This window comes from Ceratotherium simum, chromosome 32, assembly GCF_057802395.1.
Source record: "Ceratotherium simum simum isolate JZ-2026a chromosome 32, ASM5780239v1, whole genome shotgun sequence".
In the NCBI taxonomy this organism is placed as follows: Eukaryota; Metazoa; Chordata; class Mammalia; order Perissodactyla; family Rhinocerotidae; genus Ceratotherium; species Ceratotherium simum.
The window spans coordinates 17293617-17308228 of NC_141931.1; the positions used below are offsets into that span (position 1 = coordinate 17293617).

Consider the following 14612-nt stretch of genomic DNA (forward strand, 5'->3'; position numbering starts at 1 on the left):
AATATAGGGTGATTTGTGAATTGGACCAGTGAGTGGAAGTTAGCACTGGGGAAAGTTATTAAGTAGAAGCCATAATCCATGGAATAAGGAAATGTTGCTTTGAACTTACTCAGAGTAGTTCATGACCTCATTACATTTCATATTTATATTGAAACATGCATTTCCTGGGTTAACAAGAGCAATCAGCATGTCCTGGGGATTGTGTTAGGCTAGAAATGCTCAGCCCTTGAGGTCCTGGGGGGAGAGTCTGGAAGGGGAAGCCAATATGTAGACATGGAATGAAGTTCAATGTGAGAAGGACTAGTATAGGAGTATTGATCAAGACACTCTGAGAGCGCATTGGAAGTAGCAACTTATTAGCTGTCCAGGAAAGTCTTTAAAAAGCATATCCATTTAAATAACTGTAGGTTCATAGTAACTAAAGTTTTGGATTTTTGTTGTTGTTGTTTTTGCTGAGGAAGATTTGCCTTAAGCTAACATCTGTTGCCAATCTTCCTCTTTTTGCTTGAGGAAGATTTGCCCTGAGATAACATCTGTGCCAGTCTTCCTCTATTTTGTATGTGAGTCACAGCTACAGCATGGGCACCGACAAGTGGTGTAGGTCCACGCCTGGGAACTGAACCCGGGCCGTCGGAGTGGAGTGTGCCAAACTAAACCACTAGGCCATGCGGCCGACCCTTAGAGATTTGAATTTTTGATATTTGATCGCTAACAATGGCTGATGTATATTACTATTATCTTAGTTATGTAACCATGGAGCATACAATTTTTTAGCCCAATAATGAACATTTTGAAAGTTTTTTGAGGTGTAAGTGATTGACAATAAATTGCGACTTAAGTGTACAAGGTGAAGGGTATTGGCATATGTATACACCATCACTACAATCAAGATTATGAACATATCCACCACCCACCAAAGGTTTCTCATGCTTTTTTGTCTCCATTCCTCCCTGCCTGTGCACACCCCCACATGCCAGTGTTCATTTCCAGGAAACTCCTGATATGCTTATTGTCACTATAGACTAGTTTTCATTTTCTGGAATGGAATCTGCACTGTGTATTCTTTTTTTGTACTGCAGGTTTGCTGGTATGAATTCTTTTAGCCTTTGTATGTCTAAAAAAGTCCTTATTTTACCTTCATTTTTTGAAGGGTTTGCTGACTATAGAATTCTAGGTTGACAGTCCTCCCAAATCCTGTCCTATATTTTAATGACATTGTTCCACTGCCTTCTGCCTTGCATTGTTTCTTACAAGTCTGCTGTAATTCTTATCTTTGTTTCTATGTACAGAATGTGTCTTTTTTCTCTAACTACACTTAAGATTTTCTCTTTATCACTGGTTTAAAGAAATTTTATTATTAGGTGCCTTGTTGTAATTTTCTTTATGATTCTTGTGCTTTGGCTTTGTTGAGCTTCTTGGGTCTGTGGGTTTATACATTTCATTAAATTTGGAAAATTTGCCACCATAATTTTTTCAAAAATATTTTTGTCTCTTCTTTCTTGCTAAGACCATAATTTCTCATATATTAGGCCACTTGAGGTTGTCTCACATTTGAAAGATTCTCTGTAACTTCTGCATTCTATCCTTTTTTTCCCTTTATGTTTCATTTTCAATAGTTTCTATTGCTATATCTTCAAGTTCCCTAATCTTATTATCTTAGCTCTACATCATGAGAAATTTAATGTATTTTTCATCTAATAAATGACACTTAAATAACACTTAAATAAAACTTTAAACTCTGACACATTTAGTTTTTATGACGGGGTAGTAATTTCCCGTTTACCGTACTTTTCATGATATGTTTTATCTCGATGCCTTAAAATACATTTGCAGTTCTCATTGATTTAATTTGTTAAGATATTTGTATTTCTCTTTCCATTTTCTCTTTAGTTGAGCTTTGTGAGACAACAATTCTTTTGTTACTTTGCCTGATGGACCCTGGTACACATAGTGCTCTGATTGTTGTCCTGTATTCAGTATGATCAAATGACTAAAAGCCATGCCTTGGTGGTTGACAAGACTTTCCCAGGAGAAGTCAGGAGACAGGAGAGAATAGTCACAGTGTCATGTCTCTCTTGAAGAGCCAGAAGTTGGAAGAGCCTTGAGTAGGCTGCTGAATGTGTATTTCTTCTTTTATGAGCTTAACATTGTCTTGCAGAGAGTCTCTGGGTGTCTCCTACCCGGTGGAGACAGGCAATCTTCACTCCAGCTAGGAAATGTCACATCTAGACAAAGCTTTGGGGCCAGAGTATAGATCTCTCAAGCCACTTGGTGTACTAGGACAAGTCTTAGGGCCCGTGGGAGGGAAGTAAATCTGTTAAAGTTGGAAGCCTGTATGCAAGCAAAACTATTTTTAATCTCTCCTGGGGTAGCTCTTTGCTTGGCTTCTCCTTTAGTTATTTAGCAAAGTCTTTCAAGATTTTCAGCTTTTCTTAGATGGGCCAATAGGAACCAAGGGGAAATATTTTTGATTAATCTTGGTGGCAACATTGCAGAAAGAGATACCCAAAAGGTAAGTAAATTTCAGGGGGAAGGGAGTTGCTTGGTCGACTGCCTTCCCCACCTGTAATACATACCTCCTTTCAGACATAAACTTCGGAAGATCTGCATTTTGCTGTATCGGGGTGGGGAAGTGATTCTCCTGACAAGGTTCTTTACTGTCCTCTCCCTTCCCCACCCCACCAACCTATAGTCTATCTCCTTACTGAAGAGCCTTGATCTCGAATAGCTGGTAACTAATGACTAAGATATTACTTGAAAGAAAATTTAAGGGTTTTTTCACTCAAAGGATATTTGCATGTGAAATTATAACCCTTAAAACCTAAAACCTGTTCTGTGATGAAAGGAATTAATACTTGATGGAATTTCAGATAGAGGGGCATCTAATGGAGGCTGGGATCCAACCAAACTGTACCACTGTGCCTATAATTTTTTATGCCATATATGTCTCTCTTAACCTAATCTGGTTTTTTATGTACTGTTCAGAATTAAAATTTAGGATGATTATTTTGGAGAAGTTTTATCTATATATCTCAAGGTAAATCTATCAACTTAGAGTCTGAAAAAAATGATAAACTATGTATTTATGGTAAACATCTATGAAATATATATTTATTTGTCATTGAGTTAAAGCTAAGGTGAAATGGCCATAAAATATGAATGTGAGTTGGTGCCCTGTAATGGTTTGTTTGTAATACTAGACTTGACTTATGATATGTGCAAATTACGTATTCCTAAACCAGCGTAATAATTCTTTGTAAGTTATGTATTCCTAGAAGTTTTGAAATTGGTATGATATTTACTTATTTCTACATCATCTTATTTCAGAAAAGATTCAAGAAGGCTAAAATGAGTAGGTTATAAAAGTGTCCTTTAGAAGACATATATTTGTTTAGCAATATTTGAGATCTTTATTTTCTAATTTCATTGTCATTTGACTTTTAGGTACTCGGAGGATGACTATCTTCAGATTATCACAAATATACAGAGCTGTCCTTGGAAACGACAAGTGGAAGCATATGAGAATTTTAGGTAAAAAAGTTCTTCATAAATAATATGAGATAAAACATGTCTTGTACATTTGCCTTGTAGGGAAAATAAGCAACATATTGTAAAAAAAAAAAAAAAAAAATAGAAGGGGCCAAGTGACAATCAGGGTGATTTCCTTCTAAGACCCTCTCATGAAGCACACGGCACTCCAGCCCCGTCTCTTTTCTAGAAATTTATAATTATGTTACAGTAATTAATTACAAACACCCTGAGTTCAAAAAGAAAGGTTATATTTTTTTATATTTTTTTATATATTTTTATATATTTTTTTATATATGTTTTTTTATATATTTTTGTTATATTTTTTTAATCATATTTTAGAGGCTGTTGCTTCTTCTTGGTACCATTTGTATTTGACATATATTTATTTATTTTGTAAATAAAATGCATTAAGGAATGTTTGGATAACATAGAAGGAAAAAGTCATCCACAATCCTATCACTTTAGGATAAAAGCTGTTCCTTTCTGCATACTCTTTTACAGTTTTTATCATTAGCTTTTTAACACCAGCAACGTCCAGGAGCATCAATTGCTCCAGGTAATAAGCTAGAAAGTAACCGTCAACCTGACAAGAGTAGGTTATCAGTTGACGGTTTTAGAGCTCTCTCCTGTGCTTGGGTAATTGGGAGCCCACCCAGATGGAAATAAGCTATGTTAAGACGGTATGCTGTGGGGGGAGCATGGATATTTATCTGACACCCCTTCCTTCCAATACCTGCTCATATGGGGCAGCTAGGCCGGTGGTCTCTGTGCTTGCTGTTCTACATAGCTCGGCTTTTCTTTACTCACATTATGATTCTTTGCTGGGCATCCAACACAAGTTTTGTCCTGTGCCAAGTTATTTTATTATATTACCATCCAGAAATATGTTTTTATCTTTACTGGTTCATATTTTCAAAGTTTACTTTAAGCATCAAGCGTTTTAAAAATCTTCTTAAGGAGACTTTGCTTTCCCCTAAGATTCTTTAAGATGTACCTGCTGCTTGGATCTCTTTCCCGTGGGAAGGCAGCTCTTCTTGTTTATGTGGGGCTGTGGCTCTGCCTGCCCCCCCCCTCAGTCAGTGTACACTGGAGTTGTTGGACCAACTGGTTTTGATTCTGCTGCCAATACAGAATTCTTCTGGTCAGCTCCCATTGGGTGAAAGAGTTACTTCCTGATTGGGTCAAAGCTAAAAGTGAATATCTTCTCTCCATTGGGTAGACACATAGATGTTGTGACTTCCTGTAGGATACCATTAAGCATCTTTCCTAACTGGCATTTCAGGGTGAGGGTTGGGAAAAGGGATTTCTGTATAACTATTTTGTTTCCGGAGTATTTTATGCTACACAGTCTGCTATAGACTAATGTGTATCCTCAAAAGTCATGAGTTGGAAAACTAACCCAATGTGATGGTATTTTGAGGTGGGGCCTTTGGGAGGTGATGAGGTTATGTGAGCCCTCATGAATGGAATTAATGACCTTAGAAAAGAGACTCCAGATTGCTCTCTCCCTCTTCCACCATGTGAGGACACAGCAAGAAGACAGCTGTCAAAGAACCAGGAAGTGGGTTCTCATCAGACACCAAATCTGCCAGCACCTTGATCTTGGATTTCCCAGCCTGCAGACCTGTGAAAATAAATTTCTGTTGTTTATAAGCTACCCAGTTTATAGTGTTCTGTTATAGCAGCTCAAATGGGCTAAGACACAGTCTTCCTCAAGACTAGATTTGAGAGATCTTAGTGACAGGGAGACCAGATAGAAAGTTGCATGGGCAATTGTAATCTAAATGATCACAGGGTCAGTGAGTGACAGAGGAGTCTGATCTCGAGAGACCTTTCTACATGTGCAGAATAGGCAAAAAAGGAAGAGGGTGATATTGAGCTATGGAGGATCAATGCAAGATAATTAGCGAGAAAGACCAGATGAATAGTGACACCAATAATCAAAGTAGGGATGAAGGAGCTTCTACTTCTGGCTGTGAAGTTGACTTAGACCAAGCCTTCTGAGAATAATACAAGACAGAGTATATTAAACACCTGTTTGAGGGCATTGGCAAGCTACCAAGGTGGAGAAAATTTACAGGACTAAGATGCAGAAGAAGAGGGAAGCCGAGGGAGGTGAGCCCTGCATTTGGAGGTGCTTTTTCTCGCAAGGAACTTGCAGAATGCAGAAGTAAAAGCCTGACTAAGAGGCAGAGAAGCTGAGTAGAGCTTCCAGCAAACCCTAGAAAAGACCGGTTCTCTAAGCAAACCACTGAAGCCCAGATTTGAATCATCTCCATCCTCAATTGGATTTCGATCTGCCCTTAGCCTAGATGTCTGCTAGAAACAAAAGTAAATCCTCTCTCAAAGAAGGTAACCTCATTCTGAGCCTTAAATTATCCCTGCAAGTTTTCACACACAGTGTCTGGCTCAATTAAAAAAAGCAATTCTCTTTAAAGGTTTTTTCTTTCTTCCCTTCTTGGTGATCAAAATCAGGGGTCTCTTGAAATCCAAAGCTGCATGAGAGTCACAGCTATAAATTTTGATGGATAGAAGCTGTATAGATGGGCGATGTGCAGATAGAATGGCCATTTTCACTTTGGTACCATCTTGGTATAAAAAGAGCGTCAGTAACCACGTTGATGACCCAATGGCCTTCTGTCCCTACAGGGCCAATTTAAGTAAACAACTGGGACTATAACACTTATTGTTCGTTGTCATTCAAGAGAACAGTCACAGTGACATTTATTTATTTACTCGAATATGTATTATATTGTAATGTTATTTTTATGGGCATATTTATAAACTGAATTATATATATAAACCCTCAACAGAAGTCTGTGCAATTAAACCATAATAAATGCCCACTTTTCTAAATTTTTACTAATTTAGCTGGCCAAATATGAGGAGTTTCTGGCTTATTTATAAAGCTGATAGTTTCAAAATGTCTCCTATTATTATGGATGTCAAGTAGCTGAAGAATTTTTCCATTTTATTTATTTATAGCATTTTGTACCAAATTGAAGAGAAGTGAAATATGAGCCTTAAAAAGGTGGTAATATTCTTTTAGCAGGAATTACAAAAGTTACAGTAAATTCTGAAGACTATGAGCAAGAGAATACGTTCCAAATCCAGCTGCAACCTGATTGTTGAAACTCCCAACCTTTGACACTTTGGGGCTATTTGAAAATTATGGGACTTCTGTGGTCACATGATCTAAAAAGAAGAGAGCTTCTCAGAGTTATTTTTCTTAAATAAATATGCCACTTACTAGCAGAGGGGATCAATTTTATTTATCAATAAGTGTTTGTTTAGGATTCACTATGTCAAAGCACAGTGGACTCCTTCAGCCTGGTACAGTGCAGGGCACAAAGTAGATGTCAACAAATATATGTTAAATGAATGGATGTATGAAAGTTAATAAGAAAAATGTGAGGTTTTCTTACTGACCTCAAAGACATTGTAGTCAGTTTGGAGAGAGAAAAAATAAGGCTATGAATATTTATGATTTAGTGTCAAAATGAATGATGCATACAAATACCGTAATATATCAATGCGTGAGCCTTGTGGGATATACTTTCTTGAAATGTTTTGTGGAACGAGGCAGGACTTAAGCTGTAACTCTGAGGATGAGTAGAAAGGGAAGGAGAGCCCAATATGGGAGTGATGGGACCAGGAATAAACATGAGTAAGTTTCAGGACCAGCTTCATTGGAGCAATGAATTTGTGCTAAAGGGTGCTTGGGATAAAGGAGATTTTTGTAGGTAGAGAGCGGCGGGCCTGATGATGCACAGGGCTCTGATTATCAGAGTAAAGTCCACAGGCTTTCTGTAGATACCAGGAACCCAACAGAGATATTCCTAGGAAGGGAATTACATGGTCAATTTATTATTTGAGGGAACGTATTTGGTCAGCAAAATATTATGCAAATTGGAGTCTTAGGAGGGAGAGAATAGACTGAAGGAAGTCAGAGCAGTTAGGGGCTGGTTGTAGGAAGGTGACTGTAGAGTGATGAAGATCTAAAACATCAATGGTAGCTACAAAAATATCAAGGAAGGGACACCCGACTGAGCTCCTTAGGGGCATGAGTGTATTTTATTTATCTTTGTGTCACCGGTGCCACATAGATGGTACCCAATAAATAGCTGTATCGCACAGGACTGAAGAATTGACAGGACTTGATTGCTTATTGATTCTTAGTTTTCTAATTGAAGGAGAAGAAAAATAGAGTTGAAGATAAATGAGAAATTTGGAGTCTGGTTGATTGGGATAATAGTGGTGTTGGAGACAAGTAGCAAGATTTCAAAGGGAAGTTGCTTTTGGGAAGATAGCCCATTTTGGATAGGCTGTTTTTGAGCTGACATTGTGACAACCAGATGCAGAAGATGTTTCCTTGGTCTGGGATAAATATAAATGTTAAGAGAAAATGGACTTTCCGGGAGAGGAAAGGCGACTGCAGTTTAAAGCTAGCTTATGTAAGACATATGGCCCTCTAAAAGCCTACCTTCTCAGCAATCTTTTTTTTCCTCCCACTTAACAGTGTTTGTCCTCTTTTTATAGGTTCTTAAGCTTTTACTTATTCAGCACTTAATTGTGAGTCTGAAGACTTGTATCCTGGGGTTTGAGTCCCTAACTTTTCTTAGCCTTTACCTGGAAACATCTGAGGTCCACATGAGTGGTTCCAGGAAGCCCTTGAAATTGTATGTGAAATTTTGTACATTTCTAGGAAAAAGTCCCTAACTTTCATCAGACTCTCAAGGACTCTCAGAATGGACTAAAATATTTCTAAGAACTCTTCTAGACCTGAGGCTCTGTTTGCTTCGAGATTTGATTGCTTGTTGATACACATTGTTGATACAAGCTGATACACATAATTTGTGGAAAATCTAACTTGGATTTCAGTTTAAGAAATTACTGCTCTTCACATTCTCTCCCTCTCATTTTTAGAAACTGCTGGATGATCATTTGCTTGAGCAGGACACTCAGATATTTGAAAATAACCTCGAGACACTTAAATTTGAATTAAACGTGATATGAAATGCTCCCTAGTCCTCTTTCCCCACTTGCTCTACTTTACCCTTGAAAGCTCCTTTGTGAAGCTCTGGAAATTTCTGGCAAGCAGGTTTTGTCCCAGCAGAAGATCTGTGAGCTTCAATAATTAGTCTTAGATTCTGTAGGTAGCTTGCATGGTAATTACTGCATTAGCTTTCATGAATCGTTTTCTACTTAAAAGAACTGCATTCATTTGTGTAATCAATAATGGAAAACTTATAGGTACACAAACAACAGTGCTTAATTTTCATTTTTTTTTTTTCAGAAATAGTCATACTATCATTTTGTTTTTGGTTTCTTTTGAATTGTCTAATACCATTGGATTTCTGTAGATGTCCCCAGGTTTCATAGACGTGAGTTTGAATCCAAAATGACTAAATATTATCAATCACATATTTACTGAAAACATAGTGGCAGAAAACAGTGCTATTATGTAAATACGCATGTTTATTTTAAGACTCACACAAATAAGATGTCTTTCAAATTACTTGCAAAACAGGTATTTTGTGCCTGATTACTTTGTAACAGATAACTATTACATGGTAGCAATTTTATTAAGTCTCAAATCATCGCCTCAGGTTTGATTCGATTAAAATTTCTTAGAAGTTATTCCTTTGTCTTTCTCTTGTTGGATATATAGGAAAAGATTCCAGTCCTGTATTAGTAGATTCATTGGTATTTTTAAAGTAAAGCCAATGTGTTTTTTCATTTTTATTTGAGCTTCTTGGAATAGAGTGTTAAACAAAATAAATTTACATACCGTGTATCACATATGTTAATTTTTTTACTACATGACATTTACATGATTAAAACAGTGCCATTTAATGATTTAGCTTTGTGAAAGAATACAAATTTTGCAAATAAATAGATGGATAAGTTAATATTTTTCAAGACATCATAGAACTGAGCAACCAAACTTAGCTTAACCAACAAAGTTTTCAGTTATTTCTGAAATACTTTTCCAAAAGCAGTAGTTATGGTTTAACTTTGGTTGACCTTTTGTGAGCTTACACTTTTTTTTCATTCAGTCAACACTTCCAGAACATTATGATATCCCAGGCATTTTGTTTTGTAGCGCAAATTTCTTGAAGAGAAGCAAAAGTCATCTCTATTAGGGGCTTCTTTTGATTATACAAGATCATGTTCATTTTTCTGAGCCACTGTTTTCCTCCTCCTCAAAGTTAAAGCAAACTTTAAATGTTTGCTCTTTATGACTCATACAGGGTGACTATGATGATGGCTCAAAGCAATACATATTTTTTTTTTAAGTTTAAGAAGATATGTGTACTTTATGATAGGTGTTGGGTCACTTGTCAGATTGAAAAAGCTTTTTTTCCTGGTTTCCTCTGCATCGAGACCATTTTTCACTGTTAATATCCTGTCATATCATCTTTCTATTTGTCATGCCATACAGCATGCCTGTGCGTTTAGAGAAGCAACGAAAACCACACCGTGTCATTAGGCCTGCTGGATTTAATAATAGAAACTGGCTCTTGGACATTTAGGGACTAGTTCCCCTCTTAGTCTTCAGAATATAAACTTTACCATAAAAATGCAGTTAACTCACCTGGGATTCACTGATCTTCTAAATTTTATTTCAAAACTTATCTCCCAAGTTGTTCTCGATATTAACTATACTGCTTTATGCTCCCATGTCAGATAAGCCTCCTTCTAGACTGCCTTGCCTTTCAAACTCTCTGCTCCTTGTTACATTGCTTGCAGTACCTTCACTGGTATATTACATTGTTTAAATACTGATACAATATCCCAGTATATGGATCTTTCGCCAGTGTTTCAACATTGCTCCTTCACTTCTGAGTTTACATTTCAATTGACTTCCTGTCGCTTGCTTTGATAATCGTGTTCTTCTATATTTTATGTTACCTTGGTTTAGTTCTGATATTCTACTCAGATCTGTGAGCTGATCTTTCATAAACATAAAAATATCAGTGCACACATTAGCTAATGAGGGAAAAACTCAGTCATCTGAGTTGGTAACTGAATTTGGTTTTAATTCATTCTCTCTCTTTAGACTAAAACTCCCATATTGAACACTGGATCATGTAACCCTCTTGGATTTTTCTATGGCTGCTAGGTTATGAAGCAGAACTTTGAGTGGGTTGAGGTAGAGCTGGGATCAACCCTCAGCAAAATTACAAAGTATGTGACGTGTTCATTCGTTTATTTTTTCTTTCATACATATTTCAAAATGTATTGAACATCCACTCTGTGTCAGGTGCCTGGGTTTCCTTCTCACACCCTCTTTTGACCTTCTCTAAATTGTCCCAGCTCCTTCTTCGCTTCTGTCTTGCTTCTCAATACAAGGGGTCCAGGGACACTGCACCATGTCAAGTTTACATGTTCCCAAATGTTCTCTTCCTTATTCTTCCTCAAAACTCCAGTTTCTTTGTGCTAGACCTCCACTGACATGCGATGTTCCAACTCATGTTGAGATGTGAATGATTAATAGACTGGCTCTGGAAGGAAAGGAGGCAAACAAGCACGTATTGAGTGCCTGCTACATGCCAGCCACAATGCATGGCACAGTGAAATAAATTATCTCATTTAATCTGTGAGTTAAACTCAATTAAACTTGTGAGTTTCATATTATAATCCCCATTTTACTGATGAGTGAACTGAAGCCTACTTGTCTTCTAGACAGTTTCTCTTGGATTTCCCACTGGCATCTCAGATTCAACACGGAAACATTGATCTTCATTCCATAGTCTGATCTCCTTCGTTCCGTGTTCCTTAACTTGGTCAAGGTCTTACCTCCAGCCAATTGTACAAGTCAGAAACCTGAAGGACATCGTTGATCCCGAGCTCTGCCTCATTCCTACATCCTACCAGTCCAGCTCCATCTATTCTGCTTCATTTCTATCTTCTCAATCTGTCTTTTCTTCAGCTCTACTGACATTATTTGTCACCTGCATTACCTTGTGCTTCCCTTTTGTCACCTTCCCTCCAGTGTTGTTTTCCTCCAGTGTGCCTTTCCCATTACAATTGAAATAGTCACTCTACGATACTTAATCATAAAATGAACTTCCCACAACACTCACCCCACCTCCAAAATCACAACATGATAATAAAGCCCTTCATGATCTGGCTCTGTTTATCTCTTCAGCCCTTCTCTCTTGCCACTACTCCCACTGTGCTCTCTGTCAACCATTTTGAATTACTTGCAATTTCTTCAAGGGGCCGTGTTCTTTCTTAGTTCTGGTCCTTGGGACATGTTAATTGCCTACAATGCTTTTCATCTCCATATGACCCCCTATCACCTGTCTATCTCCCCAGTGCTCCTTTCCTTAGATTGCTAAGGAAAATTCCCTAGCCCCACAATGTGGATTAAGTGTTCCTTCCATGCGATCCCATATTACCCTGTGCTCACCCTTCTGTAGCATACTGAAATTGGCTACTTAAGGTTCTCTTTCCCATGCACTTTGAGAGAATGTAGTATTTCATAGTTATAGACCTAAATCAGAGTTTTAGCTAGCCAATAAATATTTATGGGTAAGAGAGAGGGAGAAAGGAAGAGAGAAAAAGAAAAAGAACTTACTAAGGGTCTGTTTTTTAAACCTGTGTCTATTTGAATCCAAAGCCCTAGACACAATGCTTTGGTTCTAAAACTAATCCTCTCCTATTTCCATCTCCATATGGAGATGCTTATCAGCACTTTATTCCTTTTTATTGTCTAAGAGTATTCTGTTGTATGGATATGCCATATTTTGTTTACCATTCATTAGCAGGTGAACATTTTGGTTGTTTCCACTTTTTGGTTGTTATGAATAATATTACTATGAACATTTGTGGTTTTTTGTGAATATATGTTTTCATTGCTCTTGTATATACCTAAGAGTGGAATTGCTGGGTCATATTGTAACTTTAGATTTAATATTATAATGTTAACATGTAACATCTTAAGATTAAACATATATATAATGTTATATATAAATATATATAGTAAATGTATATTTATATATTCCATTGTACAGATATGCCATATTTTGATATATATAATTTTACATATATAATATACATTATTATGTAATTATAATGTAATGTAATGTGAATATATTATATATGTAAAATTAAATATAAAACATTATGTAAATATAAAAATATGTTATGTAAAATTTAATGTAAAACAATATATTAAGTAATATGTTATACCAAATGATATAAATATATACATAATATATATTATATCATATGGTAACTTTAGGTTCAACATTTTGAGGAACTGCCAAACTGTTTTCTAAAGTGAAGTGGCTGCACCATTTTACATTCCCACCAGCAATATATAAGGTTCTAATTTTTCTACATCCTCAACAACTCTTGTTATTGTCTTTTTTTTTTTTTTTTAATTTTAGCCATCCTTGTGGGTGTGAAATGATATTTCACTGTGGTGTTGATTTGCATTTCCTTAGTGATTAATGATGTTGAGTATCTTTTCATGTGCTTATTGACCATTTGTATGTCTTCTTTGGAGAAATGTCTGCCCCAATCCCTTGCTCAATTTAAATTGGACTCTGTCATTTTATTGTTGAGTTGTGAGAGTTCTTTATATATTTTAGATACAAGTTCCTTATCAGATATATGATTTGCAAATATTTTTTCTGATTCTGTGGATTATTTTTTTTCCCACTTTCTTGATAGTGTCCTTTGAAGCACAAAACTTTCAAATTTCGGTGGCGTCTAATTTATTTATTTGTGTTATTGGTGTCATATCTAAGAAACCATTCCCTGACCCAGGATCCTAAAGAGTTATTCCTATATTTTCTTTGAAGAGTTTATAGTTTTAGCTTTTATGTATAGGTCTATGATCTATTTTCAATTAATTTTTGTATATATTGTGAGGTAGGGATCCAACTTCATATCCAGTTGTCCCAGCATCATTTGTTGGAAAAACTGTTCTTTCCCCAATGAATTGTCTTGGTAGCCTTGTCAAAAATCAATTCACCATAAATGTAAGGGTTTCTTTCTGGGCTCTCAATTCTAGTTCATTGGTTTTTCTGTCCTTATGCCAGCACCCCACAATCTTGATTACTATACCCTGGTAGTAAGTTTTGAAATTGGGGAGTGTGAGCACTATTCTGTGTCTTACATTTTTAGTCCACCTTGGAAGGATACAGTTTTCTACAAGTGTTGGTTCTTCCATTCTTTTTCTCTCTTCAGACAAATTGCTCAGTTTTGACCACTTCCTCCTTTCCACTCACTTCTTATTCTTCCTTCCATTTTAGTCCTTACATACTCATATTAATGGACTTCCTTGTGTAGCCTTTTTTTCTCTATTCCTACTCCTGTCTCAGGGATTGCTTTGGCCCTTTCATCTAGGTCTTTTAATAGCATATGCAAATCTACCCAATATATTTTGGTCATTACTATTTTACTGTTAAATCAATGCTTGTATGACTTGAACATTATCTAATGGAGTAGTGTTCTTATTATGCATATATAAAGATGAAATCTCTATGGACAGATGCAAAAAATTGTAGGGGTTAGAAAGTTGGAAGAAGAGGCCTGAAGAGAGGAAAGCACGATCCTAAGATTATCTGCAGTCTCATAACCACCCACTTCCAAGGCATACAACAATTAAAATGCTGGGAATTTTAGGGTCTGGTCTTTGCTCTGCCAGTACCTGGCTAGTGACACTGAAGAAGTCTCTGGTCCTCTGTTTTCTCTTCTATAGAGTGAGGAGTTATGGGGAGAATCTCTAAGACCATTTCCGGCTCAAAGTTCTGTAATCGTGCTCCTTCTCCCCCAAAGAAACTTTAGGATTGTGGCAGTGGGAGAGAGTTGAGCTCCCTTCTCTTGTTGTGTAGTAAGAGCAATGGAGTTGTTGCCCAGGTTGATCATTGTACAACAAGGTAAATTAATCAATGGGCATGTTTCTATTGAGTGTTTAGTATACAGGTAGCTGCTATGCTAGCGAGGTTAGATAACTGCCAATAAAAGACACTGTATGAGATAAACCATGGATTGCTGTTGATACTCAGAGGAGAAGTAGATCCCTGAGAAATGAGATTATACGGGAAGCCTTCATGAAGTAG

At 36.7% G+C, this 14612-nt stretch overlaps 1 protein-coding gene across 1 annotated transcript in view; it reads left to right on the forward strand.

Annotated features, from left to right (window-relative positions):
- Positions 1–14612, forward strand: part of ST8SIA6 (ST8 alpha-N-acetyl-neuraminide alpha-2,8-sialyltransferase 6) — a 116912-nt gene that overhangs the window by 74688 nt on the left and 27612 nt on the right. Inside the window, exon 4 of the mRNA XM_087420900.1 lies at positions 3445–3531. Coding sequence (XP_087277026.1) covers positions 3445–3531 — 87 coding nt within the window. The remainder of the gene's footprint in view (positions 1–3444; positions 3532–14612) is intronic.